The sequence below is a fragment of the Cyanistes caeruleus genome, chromosome 6, assembly GCF_971803275.1.
Source record: "Cyanistes caeruleus chromosome 6, bCyaCae1.hap1.1, whole genome shotgun sequence".
NCBI lineage: Eukaryota > Metazoa > Chordata > Aves > Passeriformes > Paridae > Cyanistes > Cyanistes caeruleus.
In genome coordinates this window covers 53,967,977-53,986,796 of record NC_141706.1, presented here as the reverse complement: position 1 = coordinate 53,986,796, position 18,820 = coordinate 53,967,977, and the positions used below count along the sequence as shown (strand labels likewise).

The 18,820-nt window shown below is 40.3% G+C and overlaps 1 protein-coding gene across 4 annotated transcripts; it reads left to right on the top strand.

The window, feature by feature from the left end:
* Positions 1–1,044: 1,044 nt before the first annotated feature.
* On the top strand, positions 1,045–9,179 carry LOC111929849 (alpha-1-antiproteinase-like). Of its 4 annotated transcripts, none has more exons than XM_023927626.2 (5): positions 1,045–1,682; positions 4,401–5,063; positions 5,922–6,192; positions 6,841–6,988; positions 7,807–9,179. In XM_023927626.2, the coding sequence occupies exons 2-5, from the start codon at positions 4,418–4,420 to the stop codon at positions 7,999–8,001; spliced, it is 1,260 nt and encodes a 419-aa protein (XP_023783394.1). In that variant the 5' UTR covers positions 1,045–1,682; positions 4,401–4,417; the 3' UTR covers positions 8,002–9,179. The 4 variants fall into 4 exon arrangements, with proteins under 4 accessions (XP_023783394.1, XP_023783396.1, XP_086749658.1 ...); XM_023927628.2 differs by having other exon boundaries at positions 1,070–1,682; positions 4,654–5,063; XM_086893532.1 differs by lacking the exon at positions 4,401–5,063 and having other exon boundaries at positions 1,076–1,682.
* Positions 9,180–18,820: the final 9,641 nt, after the last annotated feature.

The following is an 18,820-nucleotide window of genomic DNA, read 5'->3' as shown; positions in this document are numbered from 1 at the left end:
CTCTATTTCATCTAAAGATGTCAAAATGTGAGCTGGGGTGTGGTATAGAAACTGACCTACATGAACTATACAGCAGTAACATGGACTCAGGCAATGCAAACTTTGTCGTGGTTTTAATTATCAGAAGGAATAAAACACATCTGTTTCGGTAATTCCTTGTCCTGTACTTTTATTCCTATAAAAAAAAACAAAACTAAAAACAGTAGAGCAAAAGATCTAGTTCAATAGATAAATGATCTGTATGAAGCTGGTTAAAATGGGTTCATGAGTTAGAGTTGAAACTGTGGTCAGCAGGGAGGTGGGACTGCAATAGCTCGTGGCAGTGCGTGGTACACCTGGCACGCGTGCGTCTGTCTGCTCATCGTTTTGGTTTCAAGCTGCTGGAGTACCTTATTTCTGCTGCCATAATGAAATGGTAAGGAAATGCCTTGTTAAAGTTTAGCTTAACATTATTAAAAACAAAACAGTAATTACAAGGCATCGCAAATGAAAGAGAAAACAAGAGGCTTATAACCATTTTGTAACACAGTTTGTCCTTGACCACCATGACCTGTTATTCACCTGGGCTTTGATGAGTAAAATAATCTCTGTGTTTGTGACCTTTACAGCCAGAGTTAGAAGGAGGAAGTAAAAAGGGAAGAGGGGAGGGGGGAGAAGGGAAGAAATATAGAGGAAAACAAAGAAGGGGAGTGTCCAGACAATATGTATCTGTGTTCTGTCTCCATGTTTATCTATGTTTGTAACAACAAAATTACATATGTGAGTAAACAAGTACAAAGAAAAGAGTCATCACAAGTGGGGAAATATAATTTATGTCACCACTCAATCACGGTCTTTGTTGTTAACTGGAAAAATTCAGTCATCTTGATCCATCAGCATTTCATTCCTGTTGGGAAAAGTTAATAGGAACAAACAGCACTTGTTTTCATTTGAACAATTTAAAAGTGTGTGAGAGGGCAAGGAGAATGAGAATGGGTGCGCACATGAAGTATGCCAACATGTGGGAGTAAACAGCCTGCTACTTGCATTCCCACCACCTGCCCAAGGCAGTAACTGAGATGCACACAGAACTGAGACAGATGAAGGGACCACATCAGCCAGGGTGGGAAACCTCTCATGGAAACGTGTTTATCACATACCCCCACAGTGGTACTAATCTACTGAGTGAGAAGGTACAGGCAATTACTTTGTCGTCCATATACAGGCTGAGGATCATGCAGAAGATTTGTCTCTGGATAGATTTTGGAAGAGCGGCTGTGATACGTGGCTGTCAGCTCCATGTGTGCTTCATCACCACACAGAAAGTCTGACTTCTGGCACCAAGAGTTAGCTCCTGTTTCTAGTGATTCCAGGCACAACCTCCTGGTTTCCAGTAGGGTCCTAATCACACAACATTTGCACTCAAGCTCCTCCGCATGGTCAGAGGCAACAGAGAGGATGTTACAGCTACTGTTGAAATGGCTGAAGATTGTCAGCTTCTTTGGCTGAATAACAGAGATGATCCTTGCAAACCCTGTTTCATCAATATTTGCTTTGTTCCCTCCTTTCTTTTGGTTGGCTCTAATTTTTATCGGGTCTGTATAATGTTTAACATCTCTAATTAAGCAGAAGATGATGGAGCAGTATAAGTAACAGTGTGGGGAACAGCATGGTCAGCTGAATGCAACGGGGCTTCTGATTTTGTAAGTACTGCACATGCATTTCTTTTAGAGAGTTGGAAATGATGCTTTCTGCAGTGGATGGAATTTTAGTATTAGGTTAATTTCTTTTGTCTGTTTGTGATTTGGTTCTGTGTGGATGTTGCAATGAAATATTAACCAAGCAGATGTGCAAGGGACCAGTGGGACCTGCTGTTCTGGGGGAATATGCTTAGACTGAAATCAAACTAAAAAACTCTTTGAAGTCATGGGGACTTATTAAGTACTTGTTAAAAGAGAATACTGATGTAATCACCTTTCAGGTTGGAAACAGCCTTCACAGTGACTCAAAATTAGTATAATCCCACTAGTGACTGAACAACCAGGTCCAATTTAAAAGCTCTTCTGGTGACTTAATTTATAAAGCAACAATTGAACTGCTAAGGCCAGGCTCTCTAATTAGGACTGGGGTAAGTGTAGGGGGTGGGTGGAAGGCCACAATTTAAATTTAAATTTAATTGCTCCTTTTAGTCCCATAGAAAAACTAATACGTGGTCTGGAAGAGAATTATTTTCTGAATTTCCAGTTTGTATAGAAAGTACTTCCAGACTTAACAAAGCTTTTAAAATTTTTTTAGCTTTGAAATGTTAACTAAAATATCGGTGTCAATTTTTTTTAATCTCAAAAAGTTGAAATTAACATGATTTTCATCTTTAAAAGGAAAAGTAGGTGAGGAAAACTTGATGATAATATTCAGTGTTTTCCAGCTTTTGATAGAAGTACTTATTTTAGATTTCTGTAGAGAATTATGATACCAGGAGAAGTTTTTTAACTAATTTGTTACAGCAGAAGTTAAAAACATGCCTAATATAAGTTTGCTGCAGAAAAAAACCCCAAACCATACTGTTTGCTTCAATATTCTTTAAAATTTAGGCTAAGTCCTGTATGGACATAGGAAGTAAAACTATTTTTTTCTTTCTCACTTAAGTGTTCAATATCTCAAATAACTAGAGAAAAACAGGCTATGACATGTTAAACATCAAATAATATAGTAGGAAACACCTTTCATACTGTATTATTTCTTCTTTTTTCCACAGTACAGAAAGGTTGTTTCAATTTTGCCTCTGTTGTTGTTGTTGTTGTTGTTGTGAAAAAAAGGCAGAGTTCTGCTTAAAAGAGATGAAAATAGTTAAACTGTATTCCTGTCTAGGGCCATACTCCATCTTGTGTTTTAAGGAAATTCAAATTTAGTGTTATTACTTGTTACTGTGGCCAGTGCAGTGGGCCCTGGCTGATCTTGGCTGGGCTCAGTACACTCAGATCCTAGCAAATACGAGAACACACAGCTATCTCTATGTTTGCTATGAAAACAAGAAAGACCATCAATACAAAAATAAAACAACTGGTTAATCACCAAGAAGCCTTGAACTTGGGCTCCCATCAGAAATTCTAAATCTTTAGGCGCTATATACAGTCATCTGTCACATCTAGGAATGAAGGTAGGACCAAGAGAACTTTACCATGGACATGGGAATGTACATTCCTGATAGAAAAGGTTACAAATAGGCTGTATTGGCTGGAAACCAGAAGAGGACCCATGACAGTAGAAAAGTTCTAGAAATGTTTCACATAGAATATTTGAATTTGAAATTTTGAAGATCTGAATATTTTCACTGATAGCTCGTTTCAGTTCTGAAGAGGGTTTATATGAGATGCCTCCACAGAGCTGCAGGGAGCTGAATTCAGTAAACCAGAGACTTGTTCCAGCTCGTGTGGAGAGCTGGCGGCTCTTGTGAAGTATATCATGTCAGCTTTAGGAGAGCAAGCATAATGAAGAAACTTGTAATCTCCAAGGGAATTAATCTGTGTCCTTTGATGTCCAAATGGGATGAGTGCTCTCTTCCTCTTAGAGCCAGGTCCTTCCCACATGCCATGCAGGTTAACCCATGGTGAGGGGCAAACCACCACTTAAGAAGTTACAAACACTCGTTGCAGCTCTCCCAAAAGGAAGATTCCTTCATTCCAAACATGCACCTCATTATCTGATGCAAACCTGCTGCTTGCCACATGCCCTTGTGCCCACCTGTCTGTGCACTGTTGTCATGGCACAAGGCTTTTGCCTTGAAGTTCATGTAGCTAGATTACCTTCTTCCATCAGTTATCAGCTGTGGCCAGTACCTGGCCATGTGAGAAAACAGGGGTGTGAATTTAACAAGCACAGGATAGTCTATGGCAGCTCCCTGTCCATGTGGGGCTGCCCTGAGGAATGTGAGGGAATTTACTCAGTCCCAGTGAGTACTGAGCTGCCTCACATTTCCTTATATTTATCAAGTTGCTTTTGGGCAGATGCTGTGGAGTATTTGATGTCTTTGTAACCTACACCCTGTCTTACCTTGTAATAACTTGTTCGTTTAGAGGTTCCCTGCAGGAGACGGTGTTTTGGGAAGAAAATGTCATTGTTAACAAAGATTATTATGGGCTGTAGCTCTATATTTTCATTGCCAGTGAAAAAAAGTATTACTTTTTCAGAGCAGTTACCATAGAATATTATGAATTTATTATGCCTGACATTTTAATCTATAACCTATTTGAACTTGTTAAATAAATTTGACATTGTGTCCATGAGAACTTTAAGCATGTTATGTACATTAGATATTTACAGTTGAACTATGCTACATTTATGCTAACAAACTATTCATTATTTCTTACTACCAAGCACATCATTATCATCTGCTCATTTAATGACTGTTTATTTTGTGGCAGAATAATTTGAAAAGAAGATGAAGTGTCTCCTGTGCCTGTGTTTACTCCTTGCTGTTCTTTGTGCTGTAATCCACTGCTGCCCTGAAGACATTTGCCATGAAGTCAACAATACTAATCTGCAGGATGGAAGAGAAAATTTATTAACATTTAGGTGTTACAAGAAAGGCTCTAACTATGCAGATTTTGTATTTAGATTTTACAAGGAGGCTGCATCAAAAGAAGTTGATAAAAATATTTTCTTTTCTCCCATAAGCATCTCCACTGCCTTTGCCATGTTGGCTGTTGGTGCTAAATCAACCACTCTGTCTGAGATTCTTGAAGGCCTGGGCTTTGATGACGTGACTGAGACTAGCGTACGTGATGTACATGAAAGTTTTCACAAAGTTTTGTCAGTACTGAACTGTCCTGTTGTTAATTTCACATTGAATATAAGGAATGCCCTTTTTACAGCTAATGGGTATGAACCACACGACTCATTTTTAAAAAATGTCACAGAATTTTATGATGTAGATATTTACTCTATTGATTTTCATAAACCAGAAGAAGCTACAAAGAAAATCAATAAATATGTAGAGGAGAAAACCAAGGGGAAAATTCCTGAATTAGTTGGTCAACTTGATCCAAGTACTGTACTGGTTCTTGTTAACTATATTTATTTTAAAGGTAAGATACTTAACATAATATTTCAATACACAGCTTTGATACAAAATAAAAATTTTAGGGAACTTCTGATGACTTATTACCAAGTGACAATTTAGGAAAGAGATAAACTGTGCAGTTTACTTTCAAGTAAAGATTAGATCTGGCCAAAAGCAGAGTATCTGATTGCTTGGTTTTGACTCAATTTGCTTGAAAGCTGTGGACAGAAAAGTTCCACTCTAGTGGATGCCTCATAGACAAGGATCCACATAGTCTCACTGGTTGAGGCCATAATGACTAAAGATGTATCCAAGATCTCTATGCTGACTGTACAAGCCAGTCAGACTTGGTGGACTGACATCCTTGCACAGGGAACCCAGTTTTATGGTAGATCTACTAGGTGCTCTGCATGAAAACCTGGGACATAGCATCTTGAGGGCCTGTGCTCCTGGAGCCTTGCTCAAACATTAGGACTCTAATTGCTGATGAATTGCACACCAGGCTGAGCGCAGTGAGCTTGTGTGGGTTACAGCCTAACAGAAAAGCCATAAGAAGGTCCTGAAGGTGACTGAATGCTTAAGTGATTGCTTTTAAATGGCATAAAAGGCATTACACAGGCTCACAGTAGAAGAAGGACTCAACTGGTCATCAGCCTTTGGTTGTTCTTCAGCAAGACATGATGTGCTCACATGAAATATGATGAGCTTACTGCACAGTTAGAATGTTTGATTGTGTGTTATGGAGGAGGTTGAAGTGATTTAGTTAGCTTCTTCTCCCATCAATATGCCTTCAGTGTCCTACATTAAAGCTGGTCTAATTTAGATAAAACATTTTTTATGATCTTCATGTCTGAGTGCAACAACATCTCTTTTTCCCCATTAGCTGCCTGGGAAAAGTCTTTTGATCCCTTGCGTACATATGAGGATGATTTTTTTGTGAACACAAATGCATCTGTTAGAGTCAATATGATGCAGCGTGATGGTACCTCAAACGCTTACTACGACCAGGATCTCTCCTGCATGGTGGTAGAGCTGCCTTACCAGGGATTTGTACGAGCATTGCTTATTCTGCCTGGTGATGGAAAGATGAAGCAAGTGGAAGATGCTCTCTCCAAGGAAACTGTTTGTAAATGGCAGAGCAAACTTGTGACCAGGTAACTCTAAGTATATGGATTTCTATATTTGGGGACACATCACTCTTTTTAAGAGAAAATGGCAATTTCAGATCACCTCCTACTGGACATAATGTCCTGATTTCATAAAGGGAAGTTTTAAGCAATTCCCCATATGAGTCAGAGCAGAGAATAATCACCAAGAAACTGCAGGCTCTGTGACCTGACAGAAGGGGTCACAGCATTGTAACAGCTGCTTCAAAACTTGCTTGGCTACTTTTTGACTCCTTACCTCTTCTTTCACGGTGTTAACATGATTCATTTAGTTCACCATGTCTTAGATTTTATCCTCCTTTTCCCTTACTTTAGTTCCCTTACTTCCCACTTGTGGTCTGCTTACTCTCCGTAACCCTTTAGCCAAAAATCTCTACTAGCTGCGCATGTGGCACTGGAATGAAAGAGTGACAATGAAGACATTTCTTTTCCCAAAATTTAACAGAGAATGTAGATACAAGAAGATGTTGCATCTCTCAGGATGCCAAAATTGCTCAAGGAATACAAAGACTACCATCAAACAAATTCGCAATCAAAAGAATGCTTTCAAGTGTTGCTGAGTTGCGTACTATCCACCCTGCTGGCTGAGACGAGGCTGCAAGGGCTCACTGCTCTTTTGTTTTCTTTGATCAACAGGAGATTAAATCTGCAGTTACCAAAGTTTTCTATTAGTGGGTCTTATGATGTTAAAACCGTGTTTGAGCAGATGGGAATTACTGAATTGTTCTCAGGTAATGCTGATCTGTCTGGAATTAGCAGCAATCATGATCTCCAGGTTTCACAGGTAAGTAGACAGAGCTGGTGATGGGATGGTGGTTGGTTGTTTTGATCAGCTGTGTCTGGGATTTTCAAAGACATTATTTCACTCTTTGTATTACTGAAGTTCTAAGTAAAACTCACAAAGACACGTAGGGGCTAGCTCAGTAATTGTGTTTTTTTACAGAAAGAATCTCCCAGCTCACATTTGTGTTACTCTAATGCTGCTATTAAAAAGCTGGATATTAAATACATAGAAAAATTGGGCAACATTTTAAATAACTTCTTGGCGCTGGAATATAATAGCTTACATGAAGTTGTGTCAAGTAAACTAGAAATGAGTTCATTGTGATATTTGTGTTGATTACTATCTCAATTTTTAATATTCCCAAAGTTTTCGGGAAATCTCCAGTTTGCAGTAGCAGAATTTGACAATGTCAGTTTGAGCTATGATTTAATGCTAAAGATGCCAAATACTGCCCTATATTAGCTTATAAATAGAAGTTTTCAGTTAACGTTGAAATAAGAGAAAGTGTTGCTAGTCTAAGCCCAAACCATCTAAGAAAATAAACTAGCTTATATGTGGGGTATTTTTATCCCATTCTACTCAGCATTGGTGGAAATGCATTTCAGTGTGTCCATGGTAATCTGTGGCCCTCCTTGCTCAGTCCTGGCATAGAAAACACTCCAGTTTCAAACTGTTGGAGATTTACAATACAGTAAAGTTTCATCCACTGGATTTATTTTTCCTTTCTTCTCCTAAATTTTCCATAAGAAGAAAATTTATTTTACTCCTTCTTCCTGTCCCATGTATGAACCTCAGTGTTTTTTTCCTTTTCTGTGCAGGCAGTTCACAAGGCCTTGCTGGAAGTTGATGAGGCTGGCAGTGAAGCTGCAGGAGGCACTGCCATAATCTCTACCAGATTTTCCTCTTCTTCTGAAACCATCAAATTCAACAGGCCCTTCCTTATTTTGATCTCTGACAAACAAACCAGCACCGCATTTTTCATGGGGAAAATTGTTGATCCTACAAAGAAGTAATCACTGTGTTATTTGGCATACTGATATTGGGTATGGGTTATAATGGCTAGAGTGTTTGCAGTTTTGGGCTAGGTAGTGCTGCTAACTAGTCTCTGATTGAGGGATATTCAGAAGTAAATGAGAAATTTCCTTATTGAATTAATAAGAAAATATTAATTAAATTTAATGAATGAATGAATTAATTAATTAAACATCGCCATTAACTGCCACTTTTTAAATGTAACATGTTCCCCAGCTGAATAATTGTATTGGGTTTGCACGGCAAGGTTTTGGTAGAGGGGGCCTGTGGGGGCCTATGGGGGTGACTTCAAGCTGCCAAAAGTTTCCCCCATATCTGACAGAGTGACTGCCAGCCAGCTCCAAGATGGATCTGCTGCTGCTGAAGGCTGAGCCAGTCAGGAATGACAGTAACACCTCTGTGGTAACATATTTGAGAAGGGAATAAAGTTATTTCGCAGAAGTAATTGAGTTCAGAGGAGTGCAGAGTGAGAAACCACAGTCCAGACACCAAGGTCAGTGAAGAATGAGGGGAGGAGGTGCCAAAGCAAAGATCCACCTGCAGGCTGTGGTGCAGACCATGGTGAGCAGGCTGTCACTGTGCAGCCCATGGAGGTCCAGGGGAGAGCTGAGATCCACCTACAGCCCATAGAGGAGGCCCACTCGGGGGCAGGTGGGTGTCCAGAAGGAGGCTGTGACCCCATGGGAAGCCCACACTGGAGCACACTCCTGGCAGGACCTGTAGACCCATGAAGAGAGAAGCCCATGCATGAGCAGGTTTGATGCCTGGACTTGTGACCCCATGGGGACCCGTGCTGGAGCAGTCTGTGCCTGAAGGACTGAATCCTGTGGAAGGGACCCACAATGGAGCAGCCTGTGCCTGAAGGACTGAATCCTGTGGAAGGGACCCACAATGGAGCAGTTTATAAAAAACTGTCTTCCATGGGATGGACTCACACTGGAGAAGTTCATGGAGTACTGTCTTCTTTGTGAGGAGCCCCAGACTGGAGCAGGGGGAAGACTCCCTGAAGAAGAGTCAACAGCAGAACCATGTGATGAACTGACCATGAGCCTTATTGCCCTTCTCTCTGAGCTGGGGAAAAGGTGTTTTTAAGATTTGTTTTACTTCTCATTATCCTGCTCTGCTTTTGATTGGTAATAAATTCAACTAATTTCTCCAAGTCGAGTCTATTTTGCCTGTGACAATAATCAGTTTGTGATCCCTGCCTATCCTTATCTCGACCCATGAACCTTTCATTTTATTTTCTCTGCATTTTCCAGTTGAGGAAAGGAGTGATGGAATGACTTTAATAGGCACTTGTCATCCAACCAAGGTCAAACCACCACAACAATTCAACTTATTAAAACATTCTCCAAATTTTCCACGGCAGATAACTTTTTCTTAAGTATGTTGTTATTGTTAAAAGTGAATCCTCTCTGCCAAGGAGTTTTGTTCTGCTTTCAGTTCTGGATTACTCACCGAAACCTTTAACACAGTAGGCAACAACTCTTGTCATTCTACTCTGTCTTCTCCACTACTCACCTCAGCTGGTCCTTACAGAGTCCTTTCCTCCTTACATCACTCTTTGCTGCCAAGGCTGTTGTTTATCCTCAATCAACCTGTTCTTTCTCACATGTTTCAACTCTTTGCCTAGGATGTCTTAAGAAATCATCGACAAAAGAGAAGAGAATAATCCCTGAAACAATAGACTTATTCTGATGTAGCTCTTACTGTAAGTGCCTCTTTGCACTCCATAAGGTCAGCAAAAAACTTTAAGAGACAGTGACATTAGGCATAGCATGAACTGTCAAAGAATTGTCTGTGAAAAAATGCCATTCATTAATAATTGATCAGCTGTGGATGATCAATAAAATATACAATGTAATTTAAGAATATCACTTAAGGAATTACCCCAGTCTCTTGTATTGTTCTATAAATCTCTTAAAAACAACAAACACCTTCAGTCACTTTTACTAACATAGCAGATACCAGTAAAATATGTCTTAGAGCTGTTAAATGAGTGCAACTTTTCTCATATGGAAATCACAATTCTCTTTTTATGTGCCTATTTGGGTAAAACCTGTTTTCAAGAGATACCTAAACAGTTGTTTGCTGTTGTGGGTCTGTAGATCACCTACTCTAATTACAGTGGAACACAGGGCCTAAACTCTGTAGCAAATCATTTGCTGCCTCAAGGAGGCACTAACTATGACAGCTTCAATCTCACTGAACAGCTTTCATGCCATTGCATAGTGATCCTGGATATATTTTTTGCAAGCAGAGGTGAGTCCCCACCCCTAGGAAGATGAGGCTTCTGAATGTACACTGCTCATTTCTACAGAGATCCTGGAAGTCTCTTTTGCACACTGCAAAGGTAATGCAAGCTCCAAATCAATAAACGAGCTCCCCACCCCTGACATCTCTCTGGCTTTCTCACCTGTTGGTCCAGACTTGGCCCACCTTACACAGAGGTGCTTTACAGGTTTGTAGCTGTTTGTAGGATTGGGTTGGTGCATGGGGAGCTGTGCTTCTGACTCAGGGGGACTTGGAGATTGCTGCCTTGTATGAGTTCCCTTGCTCCAAGTGGCAAGAATTCGGTGGAAGCCCTGAGTTACTGCTCCTCATGAGGCAAGATGGCATCACTCAGGGGATGGGGAGAGACCATGCCTCTGCAAAGCAGCGGCTTGTACAAAGTTAAGATCAATGATAACCTGCTGTGGTGTGAGGCAGCCTGCTCTGTGCTGCCTACACAACCTCAACAGGAGCTGGGAGCAGCTCCCGTGAGATCCCATCCTGATAAATCTGTGCACCAGGACTGATTAGAAGGTAAGTGGTGAGATTTTTATCAGAGTGTGGTGGCAGAGAAACAGGTTCTTGGCCTGTTGCTAAAGGGAAAGGGGTTAGGAAAAATCCCATAGTTGCTAGGACAGAGCAAAAGCTTAGGGAAATCAGATGCAGAGCAACTTTCCATCTACCTCCCAGGCCTTTGTGCTTGAGATGGCAGGACAACAGCTGAATTAATAGTTTCCCTACTGGATTGTGAAGCATGGCTGCTACTAGCAAAACTAGCAAACGGGATAGATACCTCTAAATGCTGCTTTGGGAGTTATCTACCAAGCTGTGGGGCATCTCTACACTTTTTCTCCAGCTGAGCAACTTCGTGCTCCAGACCAGCAGGTTGACCTGAATTGTGGCAGGGACTGGGGGTAGGAAGAGGGACCATCCTAAATCCCTCTGGAATAAGGGGACGTGTAGGAGACAGGAAACTAATAAATCTTGTGCCAAACATAACACCAAAAAGCAGAAAAATGCCTACAATTCACAGTATGAAGAATTATAGAGCCTGGGTACTGAACATACCTCGCTGATATTACTCCCAGCACAGTTCTGATAATATTCTTTAGGAACTGGACAATTCTGCAAAACATTTGTAGGGAGATGGAGTGTTTTTTCCTAATTCCAAGAAAATCTGTCTCAGTCTACTTTGCGTCATTTGTCCTTGCAGTTTTCTTTTGTCTTAATATGTGATTAAGAATGACCCTCTTCATTCTATTAGTGTAATTAAAGGTAGACAAAAAAAGAAAGATTCTGATAGACATAAATAACTAAAATTTTCATCTAGAGGCTGTATTTAATCTGTGGTAAACATATGTTCTATGGTACCTCATTCATCTGGAGATGTTTTTATTCCTCTACAATTCCCATTTAGCCATTCCCTCAGCCTATGGGGCAGCTGGATCCAAACTAAGCCCTGAAAGAAAACTAGACCTCCTTTATAAACTAAAGGTTGTAACTTTTATAACCTAATTCACCTGACTTCCTGTAGTGACAGTCAGCAGAAGAGGATAATACAGTTTACAATAAAGCATGACCACCTATCATAAGCATCCAACATAAATGGCCTGCTGTAGGTCTGTGAGCCATGACCTGACACACTTATGGGAAGTTTGAGGAAAAGAACTTATCAAGAGAGAGTTTAACTCAGGTGAGGACCCCTGTGAGGGAAGATAGACCCACAGGGCTGGGTCCCTGGAAGGCAGCCTAGCTGTGCCCCAGCAGACCCGAGTGCCAAACTTCTCCTGGCAGCGTATGAGCCATGTGGGAGACTGTAAGTTTGTTCAGTCTGACCTTGTTTATGGTCCAGTGGGACTCTGCTATATCTGCTATATCAGGATATCTCCTGTCAGTAACTCTCTATTTGCTTTGCCACATGGCAGAGTCCATGTAGAATATTACATGGAGCAGTGGAATTGCAGGGCTACTGCAGTGTGTGTTCCTTTCAGCAGTAAGGAGAGGTGCTGACAATGCCAAAAGGCACAGAATGTTACAGAAGCACCAGCTGCTCACATAAACTCTGCTGTCCAGATGCTACCAGCACTCTGAATTTCTTGTTCCCAGCTATGCAATTGGAGCCTCAGCACTGGTATCTGGAATGCCTTGAATGGGTACATCCACCCTCTCCCCACAGCCATGTCACCTGCACAGCCTGTGATCACTGCTAGTATCGCAAGGAAATGGGAATTTGAACAGGTTGTAAGCCAAAGCTACTCTAAATGTTTCAGTAGATTCAGTGCAACAAAAGCTGCAGGCATTTTCCTTGTACTCACACTAATTTCAGGCAGAGAATCACTAAGCTCTTCAAATCCAGATGATTGTGATGGTTCCCAGGCAGGGTAGGTTTTGAATGGGGATTCTGAGAACCCAGCTACTAATTTTTGACAGGGGTCTTGGTAGTTTTGGAGGTAGGAAAAACCTCTAAGAGTGTTAATCTGTAATCCAGCATTCAAATCATGTCTCCAAATCATGTCTCAAGGCACTAGGCTTTCCAATCACAGAATAAGTTCAAGAGAAACACAAACATTCTTCTGAAGTGAGTTTCACTTGAAAACTCTAAATATTCACTGCACTGGAAGTTAGAACAACTGCAAATTATCAAGAACAGAAAAGCATGGAGGCCACCATGGGCTATGTATCTCCTGTAACACATCCTTCAAACCTTACCCATCCATACTACATTCCTGGTTGGGTACTGCACATCTGCCCTTAACCACGTGGGACTGCTTCCATTAGATGTAAACACAGTATATCATTCCCTTTTAAACAGTTAGCCACCAAAGACAGATCTGGAAATATCCTTCATTAAGTTCCTACTCCCAGGTATAAATGTGAATCCATTTTAAATAATTTTGTAATTGTACTTTCCTTTTATTTTTTTTAAATAAAACTATAATTCATCCATTTCATGCAAATGTCCTTGATATAAATAACACCCTGGTTACACAAACTCAGCTGATGTTGCTGCAAATTACTTTGGTGGTTTCTTGCAAAAGAGGATTTCAGTGATGAAAGTACCTTTTCAGCTCAGTTCTAGTGCTGGATATTAATTTATTACAAGTGAATTAACTCTATTTATACAGTCTTCATTTCTCTTATTTTTTGTTGCATTCAGTTTCTTTTCCATAAGCCATCTGGAGAAAAAAATCTTATGATTTATTAATTCACTAAACAAGAATGTATTCCTTATCATTGGGAAACTGTTAACAGCAATGTGATTCTCATATGGAAGGTCTGAAGAAGACTTTGTCTGACTTGAGCAAATATCTCATTAAGGAGAAGTTACTATATTGTCTACTATGTTTCATGTAGGAAAAGCAGACCTCATGGCAGATGCTGTGATGAAGGAAGAAGTTTATACTGATGAAAAATCAGCATAAAACAAGACCACAGACTCACAGAAGTATTAAGGCTGGAAAAGACCTCCAAGATTATCAAGTCCAGCCAATGTATTATAGTCACCATAAGATGGTTGCAGCCAGGAGAGAACTTCATAGCAGGAAAAAACATCTGTGCATGGAGGGGATGAAAGATGTAATAGACCCTAAAATGTGTGTGAATGCTGTCAGGTTTGCTGCTCTTGCAGATGCAGATTGTCTAGCCATCAAAAAAGCCATACTATAACTTACATATTCAAGGGATGGTTACTAGAATTTAATTTCTGTTCCTCTATTTTTTCAAGTGAGAGCTGTGTCTCTTGGTAAATCTTATAGGTAAAATTTGAAGACATTTTGTGTGTCAGTGGCCCAGCCAAGGATTAGCACCTCATGCCTGTGATTGTGCTGTGTGTCACAGCCCTGACATATTCACAGAGGCAGCAGAAGTGACTGAGGCCTCCAATAGAAGCAGATATTGTCCAGCATTTCTGTACATTCTTAGTTTGGCAGGTTGGGAAAGATTGTGCAGGAACCATGACAGAAAGCCTGTGTAGGAACATCCTAGGTCCCAAAGTGTCTTGTGGAGGCATGATAATGTAAGTCACTGATGGAAATGGAATTGTGCTGACCTGCCAGGCTGTGATCTGCAGGGGGCAACCACCTAGTCTCGTATTTTGCCTCCACTGAAAGTGGGAAGAGAGTTTCTGAATTAAACCATCTCTGATCTGTCAGAATATTCAAAATCCCAAAACCTTAGAGTCTCAAAGACTTGATTAAAAAAAGGGATATGAGCAATAGAATCATAGAGTAAATTTCATTTCATTGCATATATTCATTCAGCTAGCTGATCCCTCTGCTTCTTCACTGAGGTCAACCATATTAATCTGTTGTACAATAACAAATGATAACACTTTTCAAGGTTTAGCCCTAATATTTTCTATCAGGCTTTGGAAGCAATAAACTTTAAATGTAATTCCAAAATATCTACATAAGGGGCTTTCTTAGTGCTTGATTAAGGCCGTGTTTGAATCACAAAAATCTAGAAAGTTAAGACATTGATTTAAACTTTATTTAATACCAAGAGATATCTCTGGGTAGACAACTTCATTTCAAAATAAGAACTTTTATTCTCTGGTGAACCTGTTATTCTAAAAGTTGGCTGCATAAGAGGGCCTCTTTTACACCAAGAGAAAAAGGTGCACAGGGCAAATTCTACTAGTAAAATGTAATTTTTACAGTATACCAGCTATGAGTGAAGTCCTTGCAAGACGTCAACCTTTCAGTGTGATTCTTCTATGCTGTTATGTGCAAGTAGAACTGTTATGCATGAAGCCTTGAGTTCTGGGGATTATAGGAAAAGGAGCCTGTGCCACCATCTCCTGGTAAAACAAAGGAATGGACATGACAAGTTCTGACTCATTTTCAAACCAGAAAGAGCAGTATCTTTTTGGCTTATTATTGTGCTGATAGGGATTTTAATTTTCTTGCTAAGTTTTAGCTGCAAGTTTGGCAAAATGCTGCACTTGAACAGACTGCTGTCACAAAGAATAGATGGTCTGGTGTTCTGGTAAATAATATATATACAGAGCAACTCAGTAGTGGAAGAGGAGGCAAATTAATATTAGAAATTATTGGCAAAGGAAAAAAGAGCAAATCCCATAGCAAATCATCTTAATCTCTGAGCCATCCACACATGGTCTTATGATAATGGGGGATAAATGAGAACTATTAAATCTTCAGAAAAAATTGTAAGGTTAATCAAAGGTCTGGAACAGCTCCTCTTGGAGGTGAAAGATTTTCAGCCATTAAAATAGTCAATTTAGCAGGCATAAAGAAGGCAAAACTTGTTTGTGGCCGAGACTGGGCAAAGGGAGACTGTGTTCCATTACCTTGTCTGATGCCAAAGCTACAGACCATCACATGTAGAAGCACATAGGAGCCAAATTCTGTGCCAGTAGAAAGAGATGGTCCTGCACACACAGGCAATGTATGTGGAGCAGCACATTACAGGGTCATGCTGCAATTCCAAAGGTATCCCAGCAGAATTCTGCTCCTCATGTGTTCCTGACACAAATTCCTGATGATCAGCATGGGGTTTTTGGTTTATTTGCTTGTTTGTTGTTGTTTTTTCCTCCTTTCTTTATCCAAAATGCAGCCTACAAACCATAAACTTCCTGGGTAGATACTCCATACACTGCTTTTCCATTTCAAGTTATGCCTGTTACTTATTTCACAGGAGTAACCCCTGCTGAGCACCCCCTTTTTCAGGGAGCCCAGATCGCTGGTGGCCCAAGGAAAGGCAGGACCAAGGTGCAGATGTAGAGCACTTGGCTGGAGGCAGATGGGAAATGGGGAAGGGTTGGGCATGGGAACTCACAGGAGAGAGTATGGAGGTTCCTCCACAATATGTTATCTTCCATTGTAAATGGGTTTTTTGACACAAGGAAGAGGGGATTAAGTTTTGCATTTAAAATGCTGTGAGGATGATGAAGGGTGAAGCAACTTGTATTTGTTCCTCATGCATCTCCTCCTGGTGCTGCCCTGAATAACAGACCTGGCACTTTTTGTGGAGAATTTTTAGGCCCAAGCCAAAGAGACAGAATAAAAATAGTCCTTGACCTCTCAACCACCTCTTGCACTGCCACCCCCAGGCTTTTCATATTGAGGAAAATTTGAACTAATAGAAATTTGGAAATTGGTTGGAAAATATCTGTGTTTATCCAGATCAGATGGACAGACTCCCCATGAAGGGCTCCAGAAAACAATGTGTTGTGTCCTTCCACTACATTAGCACTCTCTCCAGAAAGTGCTCTCCATGCATGAGGAACAAGTGCAATTTGAATTTTTTCTATTCTAGTATTAAGTATTATTAAGTATTATTATTACTAATATTAATTTAAGTGATGTAAAAATATTTTAAACCTGAGACTCACTTTCAGATATAAATGAAATGATAAAATTAATAAAAGTAAGACAATTAAATAAGTTGATTAGACTGTAAATAATTAGGCTGAGAGACATTAACTCTCTCAGACAACATGTCATCAGAAGAGAAAATGCCCCTTTACATTACTTCATATCAGGATGGAAAGAACACTCATTTTTACTAGCTTTTAGGGAAAAAAAAAGGTTTAAAAAAATTGCATATAAAATTTACCAAATGTGCAATTCTACAAAGTTCTTAAAAAATGTTTTGAGGTTATTATTTATATGTTATCACACATAATATGGTATTATTTATACATTATCAAAATATCACATGTATTTTGAGACAACATTTCTCCTTTTTTTCAGTTCAAATCATAACATACTAATCCTTATTGCCACAGGTTCTGATCAGACTTAACAAAGGTAATGATTCTCTTTAACAGAACTACTCACACACTGCTATGACTAGAATTAATAACAATTCCACATCCTCATCAATCAGTTATCACATTCAGAAACAATTCCTAGGGCCTTTGTTTTTTCTTCTATTTGAATTGTTCTCAGAGGACAACCCAAGGCTCCTGTTTGCCAGACTTGTGCATTTATTATTACATGAACACATCACACTTATTAGGTGATTTTTTTCCACTACTATGAATATTTAGAGGTGTGTGTATTCACATACATGTCTTTCACAGATAGGTGAAAACACGTACAGTTATTCAAATTACCTGCACACGTCACATAAGTAGTTTTATATTTCATTTGATCTTTAAGCAGAAGGGCCTCAGGAGGAAAGCTGTGAATTGCCTTTCCCCTCACTTTCTCCTCCACCTCTTGCAGCCCACATATGAGCCAAGTGGATGACTTGGGTCTGATAGTCTCAGGTAGAAGGTTTTGAGGGTCTTGTAACCAGATCAAGTGATCAGGTGCTCCAGCCCCTAGGTTAGTATGAAAAAAGATTAACACTGCTGAATTCAAAATGAAAAGGGTATGCCCTGTCCTCTTTGGCTGTTTTATTATGCAGCCATATAAAACAACCACAGGACAAGAGCCTTGATTTGAGATTAGGGGGAAGAAAGTCCAGTTCCCTTTCCAGCATTGCCTTCAGCTTCCATTGTGCAGCTCCCCACCAGTGTACTCATTCAGAGATGTTGAGCACCTCATGTGGGGCATTTCAATACCTGATATAATCTGGGACTTCTGCTCAGATACCAAATGCTTGGGAGCTTGCAGAGAGGCACATGTTGACAACCAAATCTGTTTAAAAAAGTTCATTTTCTGCCTTTGTTTCTCCTTCAGTGATATGTTCATATATTATATTCAACCCTGAATATCATCCAGTGATGCCTGCATGTCTTCTTTAGTACTGGATTGTGAAGGTGAATTGGCAACCTGTTCTGTGTCCTCTTGGTGTCCATTTCAGCTGCATATGATACAAAAGATTAACCTGAGGAAACAAAATGTCTGTTTCTGACCACATGTTTCTCTTTGCGGTCAGGGCTGCCTCTTAGCAGTGATGGTTTTGTTGTATATTTTCTACAAAGCCAGGTGAAAACTCTTCCTCAGTTCCCCAAATACTCTGTCACAGGTGATGGCCAACAGCAACTAGTAAACAATTTTATTGATTCTAAATGCCTCACTAGAGTGATAAGGTCACATGTTATTCTCCTAAGAAGCTTACACACAGTCTGCTCTGCATAAGAAAATCTCCAAAACAATTAAACATGCTGCCGAAGGTTGTGACTGAGGTATACAGTAAGGCAGAAGGACTTTATAAATCCAAACCCTGTTTTGAAATCCTGCCAGAGAGGTTATGGCTCTGGCAGTGTCCCCAGGACGAATCAGAGGACGTTGTGGCAGGGACGCTGTGATCTGCTGTGAGTGGTGCTGGCTCAGACAGACCCAAGCAAGGGGTGGCCCTCACACCAAGCCACAGCTTCCAGCTCCAGCCATGAAAGGTATGTATGGCTGTGGCTCTCCTGCCAAGCACCCACAGCAGCAGTGGTTAATCCTCCTCCTCCTGTTAATCCACAAGCACGGATGCAACAGGCACATCGTGTCTGCTCCATTCCCCCTTGTCTGCAGCAAGAAGGGTTTGTCAAAACAGTCCGCTTGTCTGGGTTGGAAAAATTGTCCAAAATATCCAATGTCATTACTGCTTCTTGTGCATCCCCACTGC